This window comes from Pantherophis guttatus, chromosome 3 (genome assembly GCF_059756535.1).
Source record: "Pantherophis guttatus breed Tessera chromosome 3, ASM5975653v1, whole genome shotgun sequence".
Taxonomy (NCBI): domain Eukaryota; kingdom Metazoa; phylum Chordata; class Lepidosauria; order Squamata; family Colubridae; genus Pantherophis; species Pantherophis guttatus.
In genome coordinates this window covers 87,204,191-87,224,134 of record NC_142065.1, presented here as the reverse complement: position 1 = coordinate 87,224,134, position 19,944 = coordinate 87,204,191, and the positions used below count along the sequence as shown (strand labels likewise).

General features: G+C 38.5%; 1 protein-coding gene across 4 annotated transcripts in view; it reads left to right on the top strand.

Moving 5' to 3' along the window:
- Window positions 1–6,302: 6,302 nt before the first annotated feature.
- Window positions 6,303–19,944, top strand: part of CDC14A (cell division cycle 14A) — a 79,570-nt gene continuing 65,928 nt past the window's right edge. For 3 of the 4 annotated variants that reach the window (XM_034437349.3, XM_034437350.3, XM_087889989.1), the window contains exons 1-3: window positions 6,304–6,864; window positions 7,434–7,524; window positions 19,552–19,627. In XM_034437349.3, the coding sequence (XP_034293240.1) occupies window positions 6,750–6,864; window positions 7,434–7,524; window positions 19,552–19,627 (282 nt within the window). In that variant the 5' untranslated portion in view covers window positions 6,304–6,749. Of the gene's footprint in view, window positions 6,865–7,433; window positions 7,525–19,551; window positions 19,628–19,944 lie in introns of all 4 variants that reach the window. The other variant, XM_034437346.3, reaches the window with a different exon arrangement.

The following is a 19,944-nucleotide window of genomic DNA, read 5'->3' as shown; positions in this document are numbered from 1 at the left end:
TTCAATGCAGCATTTTCTCCACCGTTTCCCCCCCCCCCTCACAGCAGCCTCAATAGGCCTAAGGTTACTGAATTTCCATGGTTGTGGGTAAAGCTGAAACCCAAGTTTCCCTGGTTCTATTCTGTTACTTTAACTCCTATACTACACTGTTCTTCAGTTCATCTTCCAGTGACTGTATATCTATGGTTTGCCTGGCAGTGTTACAGAAATGGTTTGCCACTGCATTCTTCCAAGATGTTTTAATTTCCTAGCCTAGTCAACAGCCCTTTAATTATATGTAGAGAGAAAGAGTAAGTTCTATAAATCTCTGCTTTAGACCCTACAGAAGAAGAACCAGAAATACATCCATGCAATAAACATCAACTGGAGCTAATGCTTTTTACTGGAGTTAAAAACCAAAGCTTGTTTGGCTTATAAGGATGGGGCTTATTCAGATGCTGGAGACTCTGAACCACATTTATACAAATTAAATGATACTGTAATAGAGTGGATTACTTTAGTGAAACTCGGCATGTCTTAAAGTCATTATATTTATTGTGCATAATCCTAAAATGGGAGGAAAAGAATCTTAGCCTGCTTACTAAATCCATGGAAGTGTTTTTCTGCATAGTGCTGTTGACCCATTTTAGATGAGAAAATAATGAATGGAAGTAAAGTGCATCACGAGACTCATTACTTTATTTAAATAATTTGCCCAATTTTCAATACACCAGCAGATGGCACTCCTCTAAGATTTTGCCAAGAGGTATTAAAAAAGAACTTTGGGCTGGGATATATGGAACAGTCAGCAAAGCACTGCAAACTTTGTTTTATAAATATAGTGTTATTTATATAAATATGATTTTGGTTATTAATGCAATATTTGTGCCAGTTGAATGAGCTGTACAATAATCACAAGTGGAATGTTAACTGCTATCTTTTACAAATATGAAACAAACAATGTAATTAATGGCTACAATAGAATAACTGAACAAAGAAAATAGAAAGATATTTTTGAAAGTAATATTTAACAGTTGAATCTGAAAATGGTTATAATTATTAATGTCGTTATAATATTAAAGAAAATAACACAAAAATCAAGTTTTCTGAGGAAAATGTCCTTGTAACCATTCATTTCCACTGTCTTCTCCATAATATGGACTCATTGATACATTCAGATTAAGAATATTACTGACAGTTTTAGTCATCTAAATTATTACTCTAAGATAGAATGATGTTTGACCTGAACCAGAGTAACAACAGACCAATCAGATGCCACAGAATCTAGATTCTTATGCCTGATCAGTATTCTTAGTGCTTATGCTGGTCGGTTTGTAACTGACATTGTGAAGACAAGTATCTGGAAGGCCTAAGGGAAAAATAAGTAAGTTCTTGAAAAGTTCTTATAATTTTAACTTTTAATCTGCTAGGTTCCTCTGTGGTTTTCCTTGGGGATAGCACCCAGAATAAAGTATTTTCCTATACCCGTGATGGCGAACCTATGGCATGTGTGCCACAGGTGGCACGCAGAGCCATATCTGTCGGCACACGAATGTTGCCCTAGCTTAGCTCCAGTGTGCATGCGTACGCCAGTCAGCTGATTTTTGGGCCTTTCAGGCCCACCGGAAATCGGGAAATGGGCCGTTTCTGGCCTCCAGGGAGGGTGGGGAAGGCTGCTTTGGCCCTCCCCAGGCTCCTAGAAAGCCTCTGGAGCCTGGGGAGGGCAAAAAACAGGCCTACCGGGCTCACCGTGCCATCGTGGGCCAAAAGTGGTGGGAGCGTGGGTGGGGTCATACGTGCATGCACGGGGGTGATGCACATTGAATTATGAGTGTGGGCACGCGCACACTCAACCCCCTGCACTCTCCCCCGCTTTTGGCACGCAGCGGCAAAAAAGTTAGCCATCACTGTATACTATGGGTTAAAAATACTTTCCAACATTTGTATTGTAAAAGAAATATTATTGCTATCATTCCATTTAGGTCGTCATAAAAAATTTGAAAAAAGTAACTTCTGAGAACTCAGTAATAATTGTAAGATCATAGTACCATACCTAACTTCAAACGGTTGTATTTCTTCTCTACTCTTCAAGGTTGAACACAAAGCTAGACTGATGTTTAGTCAGTTATATATTTATCACATGTAACTACCATAACAGTGGTTACATCCTTGGTACCATTCATGAACTTATGTGCAAGATGTTAATTTGAAATAGTCAAAAAGCATTCTATACAATTTTACATGAAATTCAATTTCACTCAGTTCATAAGAGTTTACTTTTAAACCATCCTGCACACGATCAATTTGAATGCTTGGAATCCAAAAATATAAGTTGGTTACCTGTTTATGCCTTTATTTAATTTATGGGACACAAAAAAGGAAGCTAGAGTTTCCCATATTTATAATGGAGTGATAATGCTTATTTATTTATTAAATTTGTATGCTGCCCATCTCACTGATATAGTGACTCTAGGTAGTTTTAGTAATGTACTAACGCTTTGAAGTGTGCAGAGGTGTAAACATGGCATCTATCAGTAACACACACAATTCTTACAGGAAAATATGCATTAGTTTTAAAGAGTTGCAGACAAGTGCTCTGTGTGGACTGAAAACCTCCCTTTTGAAAATTGTGCTGCCCAGCCTTACAACCCACATAAAATAATTATAAGCCATGGATCAGATATTGTTCAATACTAATTAAAGAAAACATACTGTATTCCTCATGCAGCACAAATCATGAAAAGGAATGGAAAACAGCATCATGCCATATAAAAATAGAGCCCTGCTACTCAGACTTCACTAATTATTTGGAAGAGGTGCGTTAGTTTTGTGTGAGGGCAGCACCTCTCTTCAGTTCGTGAAAGAAGACTCAAGAAAAGGTGCCATAGCCCTTCAAAGACCTTTCAGAAGTGTCACCAGATGTGGTGGATTTACATAAACTACCATAATTTTAGAAATTATAGTCTCTTCTATGTGCATTTCTGAAAGAACTCTTGTCATATGTAATGAATGAGAACTAATAATCTATACTACGGGTGTCAAACTTGTGGCGTCACATTGCCATTACGTGACGTATCGCAACGTTTTTCCCCTTCCCGGAACTGGGGTGGGTGTGGCCTGCGTGTGACCCATCCTGCCCGTGGGCTGCCATTTTGACACCACTGATCTATACCAGATAATATTCTCAAGACCTACCCTCGTCTCCTCCCCTGGACTCACCCAGTCGGAGTCCAAGCCTTCCCAAATCTGAGCGACTTTATCATGCAAGAATTGCACAAAATCCTCAGCTCGACCCTGCAAGGGATCTTCCCGCACTCCCCCCCGAAGAAGGGAGTGGGTCACCCTAAACAAGGCGGCTGGGCGGTTCTCTGCAGATGCGATAAGAGCGGAAAAATAGTTAGATTCTGCCACTTTTATCGCCACTAGGTAGGTCTTGATATAAGACCTCACCAGTATCCGGTCAGAATCGGATTGACTAGTCCTCCAAATGCTCTCTAGGCGTATTTTCCGACGCTTCATCTCAGTCGAGTCGTGTGCCAGGGTCTCAGGAAATGGCCCAAGCTCCGTCAGGAACCTTTCGGGATCCATCAGGCACCTGGGACGGAACCATTTAATCGGTTCCGTCTCCCTGTGGCGGGGGGAAATGGCAGGAAAGTCCAAGCGAAGAAGAGAATGATCTGTCCATGACAAGGGTTTAATGTCTAAATCCCCTCTACCAAGATCATTCAACCACTGACCAGAGATGAAAATCAAGTCCAGAGTGTGTCCCCCTGTGTGAGTGGGGCTCTGAACTAATTGGGTCAGGTCCATGGCCGCCATGGAAGCCATGAACTCCCGAGCCACCTCTGACGCCTCACCTGCAGATGGCAGGTTGAAATCCCCCATGACAATAAGTCTGGGGGTATCAACCGCCACCCCAGCAATAACGTCGAGCAGCTCGGGCAGGGTCGCCGCCACGTGGTAGGGAGCCAGGTACGTAGTCAGCAAACCCATCTGCCTCCCACGGCCCCACTTCACGAGGAGGGACTCACATCCGGCTATCTGAGGAACAGTGGTCTCCCTTGGACTAAGACTTTCCCTAACAATTGCCGCCACTCCCTCACCCTGGGCCCTTGGCTGGTGAAATGCACAGAAACCTGGTGGGCACATTTTAACGAGGGGAACCCCCCCTCGTGGCCCAACCAGGTCTCCGTAATACCTGCCAGGTCTGCACCCCCCTCCAAAATAAGATCACAAATGAGGGGGGCTTTGTTAACAACAGACCTGGCATTACATAACATCAGCCGTGGACCCAGGGCCTGAGGCTCTGTGCAACCCAGGACCCGAGTCGCGCATTGGGGGCCGGAGTGCGCAATCACTCGTAGACAGTGTATGCGCACCCCCGGAACATGATATGGTCTCCTGCGCCCGTCGTATCTGCCCCTCCCACTCACTATTTCAATTGCACTGCCCTTCCCAACACCTCGTTGTTCCCCAGATAAATTTCCTTCCGTGATCCCTCTGCTGCGCCCAAACGACCCATCATCCCGCCCAGTGGCTATATGAACCCCCCAGGTCCATCTCTACAACCCCCTCCCCTTGCTTAGTGCATAAGTAATATCACTATCCACCCTTAATTCCTGATTTCTTAGTGTGGCATCAATTAATTTTTTTATTTCATCATTTACATGTTTTTTTAAAATCCCCATCACACTTTTTATCATTTCAATTTTGTCTTTTGATTTCAGTTTTCATAATTAAACCAAATTGCCACTTCATATTTCATCTGCTGTTCTGTTTTACAATAAACAATAAACATCATCATATTCGCTTCTTACATTCACAATTAATAATACAGTTCCCTTATATCTACTAATACTGTATATACCTTATTTCCCTTCCACCTTTCCACTATTCTTCCCCTTTTTAATTCTTTATCTGTCCCCAGGAAAAAGAGCATTTTTTTACATTTTTACATTAGCTTGAAAAATATGCTTTTAAAAAGGCTAATTCCGAAATCTAAAAACAGACAGCCTTCCTTAATGAATGGGAGAGAAGTGTGGTGCTTGTAAAAAGTCAACAATACTTTTTTCCAAATCATTTTTGAAGTGTCTGCTGCCCAAGTAAATCCAAGAGTCATTCTACTTGAAGATTTCTGAAACTGCAGGTTATTCATGTTCGCCTATTTTCATACAATAATTTTAGTGATGCGAGGCATGGGACCTAACTTTACTCTAGTCATGTAATGTGTTGATTGTGTTAAAACAATCAGTTGCTGTTATTTTCACTATGGGTTAATGTTAATCATCAGCTAAATAAGAAATGTGAGCTATGTGTAGAAGAATCCATTCCAAGATGAAGGAACTATTTGCTTAAACAAAAAAATCATGTCTTCTTTGTGGGATATTGGAAATATTTCTGACATCATCTTAAAACTTCATGGTGACTTCCACTTTTCCATGTATCAAGCAGTGAAATAATCTTTCATTTGCCTATGGCTGAATAAGACTTAGGTATGAACATGTACTAAGGCAAAGGGGCATCGTTTTGTTATAAACTATAAATCAAGGGATATAATGGTTTGGCTCAATCAACTAACCTATGATTTGTTTTTGGCTTAGCCTACTGTATGAACACAGCAATTGTGATCTATAAACCATGGTATAGAACAGATCATGATGTGTGAACAAGATCATGATATGTTACATGGCTAAGTAACTTGACATATTCCCCCCCCCCCCATTTTTTTATTCAAGGAATAAAATACAAACTCACAGAAAATAACCAAGAACAAAACTAAACTAAACAGGACAAAATTGTTTGGGGGGCATGCTTTTGTTCCTTGATTTGGCAGATATGCCATTTTAGCAAAATATTTCAGAATCCAATCCTTAAAACCTAAATCATAGTTTGCCGGTTGCGTGAAGACACTTCATCTGTTGCTGAGATGGACTAGAACTAGTTAAACGCCAAGCCTGCCTTCGAGTGGCTAAGTTTCTCCAGCATTTTGAAGCAAACATCATTAAAGGTCTTACTTAACTCCAAGTGATCTTTTGTTTTGCATATGGGGTGGGGGTGGGGGTGGGGGGGAAGAGAGGTAAGTAAGTTAAAAACATTTCAGCCTTTTATTTCCTATCAATTCTGGCACAAGGCGATGGTTTAACCCAGCCACCCCCAATAGCGCGGAGGCTGAGGAAAGTGAGAGGGGGAAATCGAGCTGCTCTTCTTTCGCAACCTGACGGGGCAGATGAGGCGAGGCGGCCTCAGGTGCCATCCGGGGACAGCCCTTCGGAGGCGTCGCTCCTCGGCCCGAGCCCAGGTGCGTATGTAACAAAGCCCGTGGTAACGTGGTTGCCACCGCAGCACCGGCTGCCTGGAAACCGGGTCCTGCCCCTTTAAGCCGCCGGAGGGCGGGACGGAGGCGAAGAAATCCTTTCCACCCCACCCTCCGGCCGGTTCCTCCGCCACTCCCGCGGGTCGCTGGGTCCCGGAGCCGTCGCCCTTTCCTTTTCCTCCTTTCGCGTGCTCACTCCCCATCCCATGCGGGCGGCGGCGGGGAAGGAGTCTCTGGTGGCTGCAGCAGCAGCAGCAGAAGCGGCGGCGGCGGCGGCGGCTGGAGCGCAACCCAGGGCAGCCGGCTTCGGCTCTCCCTTCCCCGAGCATGTCCCGTTGCTGCTGGCGCCGCTTTTGGTGAATCCGGCTGGGCGGCGGGGCTCTTGCCATCGCTGCTGCTGCTGCTCCTGCAGCCGCCGCCGCCGCCACCGGAGAGCTCGCCGTTCCGAGGGGCGCTCATGAGTACCGAGACGTCGTCCCGCGCGTCTGCGCACCTCCGCGCCCTCTTTAGGATGGAACCCAGCCCGCCTTTGGGCTCGGAGCAGCTGCTGGGCGCCTCCGAGTTGCTCAAAGGTGAGCGCAGGAGAAGCTGGGGTGGCGGCGGCGGCGGCGGGGCTCGTAACTTTCCCTCTCCCGCCCCAGCTGTTGACTTCCGTGCTTTGCAAGCACCTGCCTGGCCGGGGATGGGGGGGCTGCAAGAAAGACGTCCCGAAGGGATCAATTGGGTTAGATAGATCCCCGGAATCGCGTAAACTTTGGGGTGGGGTGGGATGGGAAGAATGTTAAGAAGAGGCGCGGGAAAAAGAGTGGGGTGGCCGAGCTGGGTAAGCACGAAGCCCCCCCCAAAAAAATCTCGGGTGAAGAGGGAGGTGAGGCTTTCCGACGCCCTCGGATAGCCTGACCCGAGCGCTTTCCTCGAGGACGATGATCCCTGAGGTGTTTTGATGCCTGCGATGAAATGGAGCCCCAAAGCTTCCCGTTGAAGTTATAATGGCCGGTTGGTGGCTTTAATAATGACGCTCGGAGCTGAGAAGTGAAGACCGAGCGATCAACTTGTCTGGAAAAGACCGGATCCTTCAGCAGCTCATCGCCTCTGTTTTGTTTTGTTTTTTTGTCCCCCCCCCCCGGTTCCTGTATTTCAGACCGACTTTATTTTGCTACTTTGCGGAACAGACCCAAAAGCACCGTCAACACGCACTATTTCTGTACGGATGAGGAGTTTGTTTATGAAAAGTAAGTTTGTTCTTCCTTTTTGCCATTTTTCCCCCCTCTCGATAGCCCTGCTTTACTTTCGTTTTCTTATTGGAAACGTTTGTTTTAGTTCCTGTCGTCTCCAAGTGATTAGAAGAAGTAGGTCATGGGGGGCTTTTCTGTCTCTCTCTGTCTCTCTGTGTCTCTTTTCTTTTTTGCAGAGATCCTTTCAAATCATCCTAAATCACATGTAAGACAGCCTTGCCATTCTGTTGTTTATAAAGTCCTAGAGCTATTTTTAAGACTAATTGCATTGCGCTGTAAACTCTTAAATTAGAAAGTGGATGTTTCTCTTTTCTTTGCCCCAAGGTTATTTTCTTTTTGCCAAAGGGATGTTATGTTTGAACCGTTGGTCTGTGATTTAAAATACTTTTCTGACGTTCATCTGCTCATCTTCTTCTAAACAAAAACAATAGTTCATCTACCCTGAAGTTTAGGAAAAACAAAAAATTGTAGTTGCACAGTGTTATACGGTTATTCTTCATGTCTGAATAGTTTGTGTTAGGTGCATTTTAGATAAAAATACTGCATTTGAAACTCACATCAGTAAAAGCAAAGTATGTTTGCATTCAACTTTATGGCATTATGAAATTTGCATTTGAATTTATGGCAACAAAAACCTCTGCTGAATGAATGTTTATAACATTCTTGGTAACAAGTTTATTTGACAGAGACAGGAATGTGATGTTGTTTTTTAACTTGTGAACTGTGATAGTCCTTCCTGGAACAAAAGCCAGTATCTATTGAGATTATTTATGAAGGACTTTAACAAAATTAGCTTCATTTTTACAAGACCTATTTAGACTACCATGTTCCATGACCATTTTTCTAACTGGAAACTCTCTTAATATACAAAATATACAGCAAGAGGGAAAGAATTTGAGGTAATGTTATTACTAATAACATAATAATAGCTTAACACTGGTCACCAGCACTGTATTGAAACTTACTGAGTGGAAAAGAATTTAATGATCAGAGGCTCAAAGTCTTTCCGTCATCTGAAATGCTTAATATTCATCTTCAGTACAGTTTAAAAACCATTAGTTTACATGAAATTAAGTTACATTGACTTAAATGGGATTTACCTCTAGATTGATAGGTTTATTCCTATAAAATAATACAACCTAACTAGAAACCAACATGATTGTACTCTTGGGTTACTCCCATGAATTAATGAAGTATTATAGAAAGCTGCTACCTTGAGTTATTTAGTATATGTACCATAGACTTTGGCTTGTATTTCTCAGAATTGGCCAGAACTCCCAAGATTGCACAACATAATCGTTTGTTAAATATCCTTGCTTGTGAAAGATACACGCTTTTGCCTAATCCATATTATGATTTAGCAGAGATGTAAACAAGGTCAGGTAAAACTCCCTGGGACTTTCTGTGCTGTTGTAAAAAGTGAACACTTGGAGGTTTGTTCAGTAGGGTTTAAAAGTAAGTGTATACAATTACAGATTTAATTATTTAATCTTACACACTAAACATCTGTTTAGATGTTAACTGTGATAATACATGGAATCTTTTTTAATATACCCTCTCCTAAGCTAGTTGTATGATTTTTAAAAAGTCTGTTGTGCAGTAGCTAGCATAATATCACATTCTTTGTTCAAAAGTTTATTTAGGTCTGATATAATTTCCCTTGACAATAATTTTTAGTCTATCTTAATCTAAATATGGCTGGATGTGCCGTCCACACACCTATAAGCCATAAGAATATACTCAGTTGTTTTGAGATAATATATCAAAACTCATTGGCAAACAGGAAAAAACTAAGCTGTGTAGCATCAGTAAAAACAAAACCCCTCAATATATCTGAGAAATAGTACTTGTTGCTAATTGATAGTATGTTTAAAGGTTTGGATGAAAGTTTTACATGCTGATGAAAATGTAGAGCTTGTGTTATAGTCACCCGAAGCATGCCTAGCATGTTAATTTTGATGCGTTACTATTTCAGAATGTTTAGGTTTGGATGCTACAAATTTCTAAATTCAGATTTTTTAAATCTACATTAAATCTGAGTTCCATTGCTTTGTTATATTTAAGATTTCTTATTGGACAGATTAAGCTATCCAAAAGATTAACAAGTATGGCAATTAAAACACAGTGATATTAAATGTTTATAGAAAAGAGAGAATAGAAACATTTACATGTTAACACTTAAACTTTTATTTGTTTAACACCTTTTATAGTTATTAACTTAGATTAATAAGAGTATTCGAAGTTTTGATGGAAGGGATATCTATGTAGGTATCATCTTATCCTATTCCTCTTCAAGCAATTAGTCACCTCTGAGCTGCATTTGGCCTCATTGAACTACACCACTGAACTTTAATTGCAAATTGCTGAACTACAGTGAGATGTTTTTCTGCTTTTTATTGAAATCAAGCCTAAAACAAGCAGGCTGAGCAATTTGCTAAGGTTACTGCACTATTTTAATACTGAAAAGGTGACATCATGTCATCATTACTCTGTCCTCCATGCCTCTTGAATTTCATGCAGTCATCACTAAAAAAAAAAAAAAAAAAGTTGTTCCCTGGCCATATTATGAAACAATTTGAGCCTGGTGTATTTTTTGTTAAGAATGTCATTTGTACGACATATAAATAAAGTATTCTTTATTCCAACCCTTCAGTGTTTTCACCCTCTCCCGTCTTTTCTTTCTTTCTTTTCAGCAACTTCACTTCTTTCTTCACTTCCTATTTCATATGATTGGTTAACACCTCCTTGAGAAATAATTGTATTTGAAGCTTGAAGTTAATGGTTCTGTTGAAGCCAAGGATTATTTCAGTTCTTCCTTGCTTTTAAATCTCTCACCACTACTATTTCTGTAGTACTCATTTCTTTCAACAGCTGTAGTTAACCGTGCTCTGCCTGGCACCCTACTTTCTAATAGCAGTTACTGATTTTGTTCTACTATAACTAAAGATTTTATTTATGTCTCTACTTGTAATTTTTCTATTGCTGCTTCTATAGCCAATTGCTCTTTTTCAGTTTTCTGAATTCCTCTTCTACTGTTAGTTTGCAGGCCCTTTATTTGATTTCATTGACATCCGTAATTTAAAAAAATCTTCAATGAAACATGCCTTCAGTTTTAATTTTTCAGAATACTTGGTTTTGTGATTTTTATTGTCTAACAAACCCAGATCTCCTGGAGTAATAATTGCTCTTCATGTGGTCCTTTTTTGTCATACTTCAACTGATTATCATCACATTATCACCAGGTTGATTGACTTTTTTTAAAGGTGTGGACAGCTTCTTTAGATTGGATTGAATAATTTTTGCTTTGAGTCTGCCAAATATAAATGGTGACTATCTACCAATTCACAACTAGCTATTTTCAACAGAGATATGTACTTAAAGCTTACTGCAATAGTTCTAGGTTACTATATCTGGGCTGCAAATACCCAACCAGCCATTAGGTAGCAATATAGTTTTCTGTATCTCTTTGTGCCCCTTTGTGGTGTTCTACTCTAAAGATGTAGATTCTCTATTAATGCCGTTATCAGTGGTTGCATGTCCTTAATAATGTTAAAATGGCATCAATGGATTTGAGAATAAAATTGCTTCATCAAAAAACTGCATTTAGAGTGTATTGGACTCCTTAAGAATGTATTCAAAAGGATAGATGTTTTTCTTTTGGACATACAAAAAACGTGGCCTGTATTTACAACAGTTGCAGCATTCTGGGATCATGTGATCACAATCTGTGACTTTCCAAACAGCAAAGACAATGTGGAAAGCCGGATTTGTTTAATGACTGCATGATTCACTTAACAATCATGGCAAAAAACGGTTGTAAAATCCAGCATAACTCGTTTAACAACCACCTTGCTTAGTAATGGAAATTCTGGTTCCAGATATTGTAAGTGGAGGATTACCTATATATCAAAACTTTGGAATCTGACTGTCTTTGAGGAATTAATTATACTGGGCATAGCGGGTGGCCAAAAGAATTATATTGAAAAATTGGAAAAGTGATACTACACCATTCCAAATATTAAAGACTGGCTTGGAAATGTGTAACTTTCCTCTTCTGGAAAAGATAGTATTTTCTGCTAGTCAAAGGATGAATGTGGAGATTCTCAGTCATCCAGGTCATGCTTGTCCCAAAGGTGCTTTTTCAAAAGGCAAGTGGACTTTGTTTTTCCTTGAAGACATTTCGCTTCTCATTCAAGAAGTTTCTTCAGTTGAAAACTGTAGAAGCTTCTTGGATGAGAAGCAAAATGTCTTCAAGGAAAAACAAAGTCCAATTGCCTTTTGAAAAAACACCTTTGGGATACTCACAGGATGAAGCAATATGACCTTTGGCATAGATTTTTATGATATTTTATAGTATACAATGATATTGTTAGGTATTTTTTCTTTATCTGATTGTAATATATATATATATATATTTTTAGTACTTGGATACTCTATAGTTTGTAATCTTCTGAAAATAAAGAATAAGAGGGGCGAAGCAGGAAATCTAGTGGCAATCTGTATTTTTGCAATCCCGATACAGTAGCTTCTTAATTCTATCATTGTCTTAGAATGGTCTTAGCTAACAATAACCAGATATTGTATTGGTTGCAAACATATACCCTATTTCCCCAAAAATAAGACATCCCCTAATAATAAGCCCAATTGGGCTTTTGAGCGCATGCGCTAAAATAAGCCTCCCCCCGAAAATAAGCCCTCCCCAAAAATATTTAAACGCAGAGCTGGAAATCAGGTAAAACGGCAAGAGGAGTCCCATCTTGCTCCACGCACCCCAAAATAATAAGGCCTCCCCGAAAATAAGACCAAGCGCTTATTTTGGGGTTCAAAAAAATATAAGACAGGGTCTTATTTTCAGGGAAACACTGGTACAGTTTTTTCCTGAAATACATTCAGTGTGATTTGAAATATTTTATTAAGTTTATTGAAATTAACCCTCAAACCCATTGGTATTTCTGGATTTTTGTTGAACAAATGTTTATATATTCTATGATATTTGATGTTTTCTCAGGCCCTTTTTAACTCCCTCCAATTCTTACCTCATCCCCCCTTTTTTCTTCAGGCTTTTCAGCAAGGTTGGAATCTGTATCTTGTGATTGTCCTCGCACACTGTTGTGGTATACAAATGCCAAAATCAGAGCGGTATAAACAGTTTATTTTGAGGGGAGACAAGTATTGAGTCACTGCCAGTACCCCAAAATGGATAAATTTGTGGAGACTTAGTATCAGTCTTGTTGATGTTGTATCACTTATTTGCTATAACTGAACATCTGAAGTACGTTAGATATGTAGTGTGGTTTTATAGAGCCTTCTTTCAGTTCGTAAGATTTGATGCAAGACATAACACAAAGCTCCTCTTGTGAATTTTTCTTTCTTATTAAGAAAGCAATTAAACCCGTATTTACGTTAACTTTTCATCTCCTTCCTTTGCAAGAGTTATTTCCAGCTGGATAGTTACATTCCGTTCTTTGCTTCTTCTTTCCTCTGCCCACATGCCTGCTTATCATAATGGCTTGAGTTGTTTTAAAGCAAATTATTTTTCCACTGAAAATATTTGCAAATTGTTGTTTATCTTAACATTTGCCCTATCTACTTTCTATTGAGAGAGAGAGAGAGAGAGATGTAAGAAACTAAACACAGCAACTAACATTCCCTGTTTCAGGCTGCTGCTGGTTTTCTATCTGTGCCTGGTAGAACTTGGTCTTTCCTGTCTTGCCTCAGTCTTTCACAGAGATCTTTGGGAAAAAGTGAAAAGGACCCATTGTGCTACTTCCTCTTTGGATCTTTGATCGGTCTTCTCCAAGCTTCCACCAGGTCTACTCAGAAGACTTCAACTTTCCCTTGAACCAACGGGTAGTTGTATAACGCTGCCCTGCCCATTTTAGGTTGACTAGCCAACATTGTTCTTTACTAAAACCAACCACAGATGTTAAGCTGTCTATACTGTCCAGATTCACCTTTGGCCACCATCTCTCCAATCTTTTCCAGTTCCCCCTTCCCAACAAATCTTTTGTTTTTTAAATCTTTGTCTTCTTTACCAGCTCAACAGCAGTCTCCTCAGCCCAGGAGTAAAATCCAAAATTTTTCCCTACCGGTTCTGTGGGCGTGGCTTGGTAGGCATGGCAGGGGAAGGATATTGCAAAATCTCCATTCCCACCCCACTCCAGGGGAAGGATACTGCAAAATCTCCATTCCCTCCCCTCCTGAGGGAAGGATATTGCAAAATCTCCATTCCCACCCCACTCTGGGGCCAGCCAGAGGTAGTATTTGCCGGTTCTCTGAACTTCTCAAAATTTCTGCTACCGGTTAGAACCTGCTAGATTTCACCGCTGCCTCAGCCCCTTTTTCCTTTGCAAAATCTTCCCGTGGATAACCGTGCTATTTCCTCCACTCAGGTTTGTTTTGTTGACTGAAAGAGAACAATGTCTATTTAAGGTGCTTGTATGGATACACAATAGACTGCTGAGGTTGCCATAGGTAGGCATTCTTCTAGTTTTGTCAGAGGACAAGTCAATCTTGTACAATTAAAATTTATTCAACAGTAGATTTGATAGTCAAAGTTCTTAGTGTTACACCAAAATTGTGTGCTCAATTAGAAAATGACTGATTGCCTTGTCTCAAAGAGATAGCCAGCCAGCTATTCTTGAGAGCCCTCCAAGAAAATATATTGTTTGGTATTTATTCTGTGCTCCCAGGATCTTGTAATCAGTAGCAAGCTGTCTTTATAGGTGACAAATTGCTATAGCTTTTAATGCTGTTTAACTATTTTAACTGCTAAATAACAGTTTAGTCATGGTTATCGGTGAATTATTATTATATTTCATGAAAGTAATTTTTGAGTGTTACATATCATATTATGAAAATGAAGCCTCTACTTTAAATTATTTCTTATATTTGTATTGATTAGATTTTCATCCCACCCTTGTTACCTTATAAATACCTCAAGGTGGCAAAAATACATAATACTTCTTCCTCCTTCTATTTTCCTCACAACAGCAACTCTGTGAAGTGAGTTGGGCTGAGAGAGAGAGTGACTGACCCAAAGTCACAAGCTAACTTTCATTTCAAGGAAAGATTTTTTTTGTCCCCAATGGCATTAGATAATCTCAAACTCTACTGCTTGTGGGGGAAAGTTTTTTAGTTCCTCTGCGAATGTCTCTCACTCTCTTTAGTCACCATGTTTTACAGGTAATCCTTGAGTTACGGGCACACTTGTGAGAGAAACATGGAGTCGTGCCCAATTTTATGACCTTTTTTGTCATGGTTATTACGCAAATCATACAGTCATCTAGCGAATCCAGCTTCCCTCATTGACTTTGCTTGTCTTAAGCCTCTTGGATAGGTCACAAATGATGATCATGTGACAGTGGGATACAGCAATCATAAAAACGTGCCAGTTGCCAAGCACCAGAATTTTGATCATGAGACGGTGGGGAAGTTGCCACAGTCATAAGATTGAGGAACAGTTGTAAGTCACATTTCTCAGTGCGTAACTGAATGGTTATTAAATGAACAGTCATAAGGTGACCACTACTTGTCTGAATGAAAGGTACCCAATTATTCAAATATTTATCATAGCATTGCTACTTCAATCTCCCAGTCAATTTTAATATTCATATATCCTATATTTTCAAACTGTAATTTATCTTGAGAATTTCCATGCAGTATTATAAACATGATAACTAGATTTGAGTGGGATTATTAAAATATGTTTTCAGGCTTTTTGCAGTGTTAAATTTCCTTCCTGGTATAATATACTATAATTTTTGAAAGAATCTTATCAGGTGCTTGCCTATAATTATGCTTATCTTTTGCTTGATGTATATCACATTGCACTAGTTTGAATAGAAATTTCAGTTTCATTCCACTTCCAAGCAGGCAATTTTAGAGAAAAGAGTTCTTCAAGGCTTTTTCTGCCACTGAGAGATTTTATCATGCTGAATAATTTGATGTATCTGTAAATAGGAGTATTTTATTAGTTACGGTACTCTTAAATATATATAGTATATGTAACATTTAGTGATTTATTTAGTGAAATAATTATTTATTTAGTTTTATCAATTTAGATTTCTTTGTCAGAATATGTGCACTTTATCCCTGTAAACCAGCCATATTGATGTTGCCATTTTGTCAGTTAACAAAATTTGTTGTGATTGTTTAAATTTATGGTATAGATTTTTTTCAAGACCCAATCCTCAGTTCTGAGTTTTACTGGTTTAATACTTAAAATTACTTCACATTCAAGAAAATTTCCTATTTTAAATTACAGCAATTTTCTGAACATACTATTGAACTTTTTTCTGTTTCTAAGCAATTTATTTGTTTCTATCCTGATTAGATCCTATATATGATTTGGGTTTGAATAACTCACCCTTTCTTTAGAGGCGCTGATCTAATTGTAGATTACAGTTGATCTGCACTTATGCTCACAGCAGGATTAAAATGGAATACAGATTTAGCCTAATCCACCATTCCACTGTGAACCTGGAAGGTTGTACATATCAGAGACTGTCTATATGTAATCATTTCCAGAAGACTGTCATGTAAGTTGTTGCTACAAAATAAAAAGCTGAAATGCCTGAAAATTGTTATGACATGACCTTTCGAGGACAGTCATCAATTTCATCTGTTGCACATGTACAAAAGCTTCATGACACTTTTGTATTTCATTGATATCTGAGGCCTTTCAACAATGGAATTGCCTCTCAATTGTCAGAGCGACTAAAAAGAATGAGACAAATGAGCGGTTGCAAACATAAAAAATAAGTGGAGCTTTGATCCCACCATTGCTGCTGCTATCTTGCCTATGGACATTTCAGGAAGACACAGACAGTCCTTGACTTACAATGATAATTGAGCCCAGAATTTGGGTTGTAAGTCATTGCAGTCATTAAGCAAGTCATCACATGGTTGTTAAGTAAATCCAGCCATATCTAATAAGCATTTTTTGCTGCATTCTGCTGGGGGAAAATAGCAAATCATGGTGACATGACTGTGCGATACTACAGCTGGTCATAAATGCGATCTGGTTGCCAGCGCTTGATACACAATCATATGACCACATAGGAAGGTGTGTGGCAGTCATAACTTCAAGGACAGCTTGTAAGTACCTTTATTGAAGATCATCAAAACTTCAAAGGGTCATTAAGCAACCAGTCATTAAGCAAGGGCTACCTATAGTTGCTATTACCTTTCTTTTCTTAGTTTCATAAATATAACAAAACTATGTTGTGTCTTTGATTTATGATTTTATTGGAGTTTATCAATATAAAGTGAGGTCACATTCAGTACTCTAGGTGTCTATTTTTATACTGGTCTCATCCTAAATTTTTGTTTTGGATACAGTAGAACTATGAGTTATTATTTCTGGGTCAGCATTTCTGATATACCCTAAGTTATTGAAGGAAACTCACTTGTAGAGATTAGGGATTCTATTCATTTGTTGCATAAACAACAAACTTCAATTGCCAAGTTATTCTATGAATTCACTGTAGTTTTAATTGTCTGATCATTAAGCAACAGAGACTCCTCCTCCTCTTATTGTTCCCTACGCAGTTTCTCTTCCACTCATCCCTCAAGATCATTCTTCCGTATGATTATAATTTAGGAACAAGATTTGCTTTAATACTGACGTGCACATTTAACTCTAAAATTTTGGTTTTCTAGTTTATGCAAGGCTGATATTTTATTATTACAGGCACTTTTATCACTGTGTTATTTAAATAGTTAGATCCTTTGTCCTTAAGGCTATTTTCAAGGATTGAATGTCAAGTCAAGTCTGTTACTATGTTAGCAAATTATTTTAGTGATAATTTGAATCTTTTATTATTATTATTTTACAAAGTCAAAAATAAATCCACGGACCAGAATTTGATGATTGAAGTCTTGTTTGTTCACTTGTAATTTTCATAATTGTTTATGAAGCAATATATTGCTTCTGTTTGGTAGCAGCATTGTTTTGATGATTATTAAAATGCCATTAACTCTTGACATAAGTGTGCCAAGCCTTTTTAAATACTTTATAATTAAACACTAGAACCTGTGCCAAAAAAATATCAATGAGCCTGTGTATTGCTAGTTGAAATAAGCCAAACAAGCCAATTGTAGGATTCAAGGGTTACCTGTTGAAAATCAAATTCAATTGGCAAGTGTTCTATAAAAGAAAGCTTTACAAGTAACTAAAAGTAATTCTTTGTCCTACTCATGGGTACTGTTTCTTTATTAAGATGACTGAAATTAAAACAGGGAAACATTGCTGGTAGATACAGAGCTGAATTAGTCAGCCTTCTAATTATTTAATGAGTTAGGAACTGGTAATTGGATTATTCAAGAGGAATGTTAGCTCTTACTCAATTCTTTGTAAAGGGATCTAGGATGATCATGTCACACTTCACTTGTTAATTCACAATAGACTTTCATTTGCTCAGCATATTTTATGGGTGGCCTGTAGCTGTTTCCATATGAAATAGCTTGTTTTACCTCAGTAAAATATGACTTACTCCTTCTGAAAATGTTTTGGTTGCTTTTGTTTTGTTCAGGTGCTTTTAGTTGTTCAATACCATGTGACAGTATACCACATGAGGTATTAGAACATGGTACTTACCAGATCCTTGAGGTGATACACAGACACACACACCTGTTAAAAATTTCTATTCTCATGGCATTTCACAAAAATACAAACTGCTAGCATATATTATATAGTTACCAATAAAATGTTCTGGATTAATTCATTAGTAAATAAATGTATTTATAGTGGAACAACTTGAAACTATTATACCATAATGGTATTACACCTGAATGTCCCTCTGATTTGAAGTGAAAATGTAGAAATAAAAAAAAAACTGTAGCGCTGAAAGCTATTGCTGCAAATCCATATTTATTATAAATTTAAGCAAATTGTGCAAATATTCAATGAAGCTATTACACCTTCTTTATAACAGCGTAGCAAAATCATAAATTGGAATGTCCCAATGGTTTATCTGTATTGCTAGTAACATTTAGGCTAATATATGGACTATGGTCTATATGGACTAAGAGCCTTGGTGGTGCAGCGGACTAAGTGCTGTTATGTAGCACTTACCTGCCAGCTGCCTGCAATTAGTGCGAGTTCAAATCTCACCAGGCTCAAAGTTGAGTCAGCCTTCCATCCTTCCGAGGTAGGTAAATTGAGGACCCGGATTGTGGGGGCAATAAGCTGACTTTGTAGAAACACCACTTATGGGGGGCCAAAAGCCCTAATAAGCAGGTATATACAAAAGAATGAAGGCTATTGCTATAAGTGCATTGTAAGCCGCCCTGAGTCTTCGGAGGAGGCCGGCATATAAATTGAACTAATAAATAAATAAATAAATGTTGTATTTCTTCAGTCCCAGCCAGCCATTTCTTCAGTTCATAAAGCATAGTCCCTCTACAAAAGTTTGTCCATCATGACATTGTTAGGCATTTGTCACATTTTTCCAAAATAGAAAAGCATATAAAGATTTTACTTCTTATGTATTTCTGATGCATTTACTTCTTATTTCTGAACTATGGACTTTAATCAGCAAAATTACAAGGTGGAGTTTGAGCTTTCATCTAATTGTAGAACAGACTATATATATTGTACATTATCTGGGTTATAAATCGCAAAAACAGATAATAGATCAATGTAGAATCTACAGATTCTGTAATCGCATGATGCATAAAAGCCCTAAAAATGTTGTGATAAAACTGCAGTAACCTGTTGCTTAGCTAATCACTATTATAGTCAGAGATGGACTAAATTTATACGGTGCAGATATCTGTTGTGTACTTCGATTTCCCAATTGATTTTTTTGTAGATCTGCAGTTGAGAACCAGTGATATAAAGCAGAAAATATTAAATGGATAGTGACACATTTCTAGTTGTAATGCTGCTACCCAGTATCCCTATAAAAGATGCCAGTAGCAATGTAGCTCTTTAATAAAAGAAATACTTGCATTTAGAAGTATTTGATTAGCTGTTAAAATTACTTTGAACAGTCTTTCATGTGGATATATTTGTTTTAGTTTTTATGCAGATTTTGGACCTCTAAACTTGGCTCTGGTGTATCGATTCTGCTGCAAATTAAACAAAAAATTAAAGGTAAGAATGTTCTTTTATTATTTTTTAATTGATCTTGTTAATCTCTGTAAACTTCCAGAGGTATAGGTGAGTGCTTGGCTTTGGTAATTGATTTTTTAAAATAGTAATTTTATAAAAATTACACTGAACAATAAAAATGAATACAAACTAAAAAAAGAAAAAGAATAGTAGAAGGTGCAGAAAAGAAGAAAAACAAATATTTTAAAAATGAAAAAATATAGTAAAGAAATATATAAAGAAATGATTTCCTCCTTCATAACAAGCATAAACAATTTTAGTAACATCACCTTCTCTTAAAATGTAACAAATGATTTCTT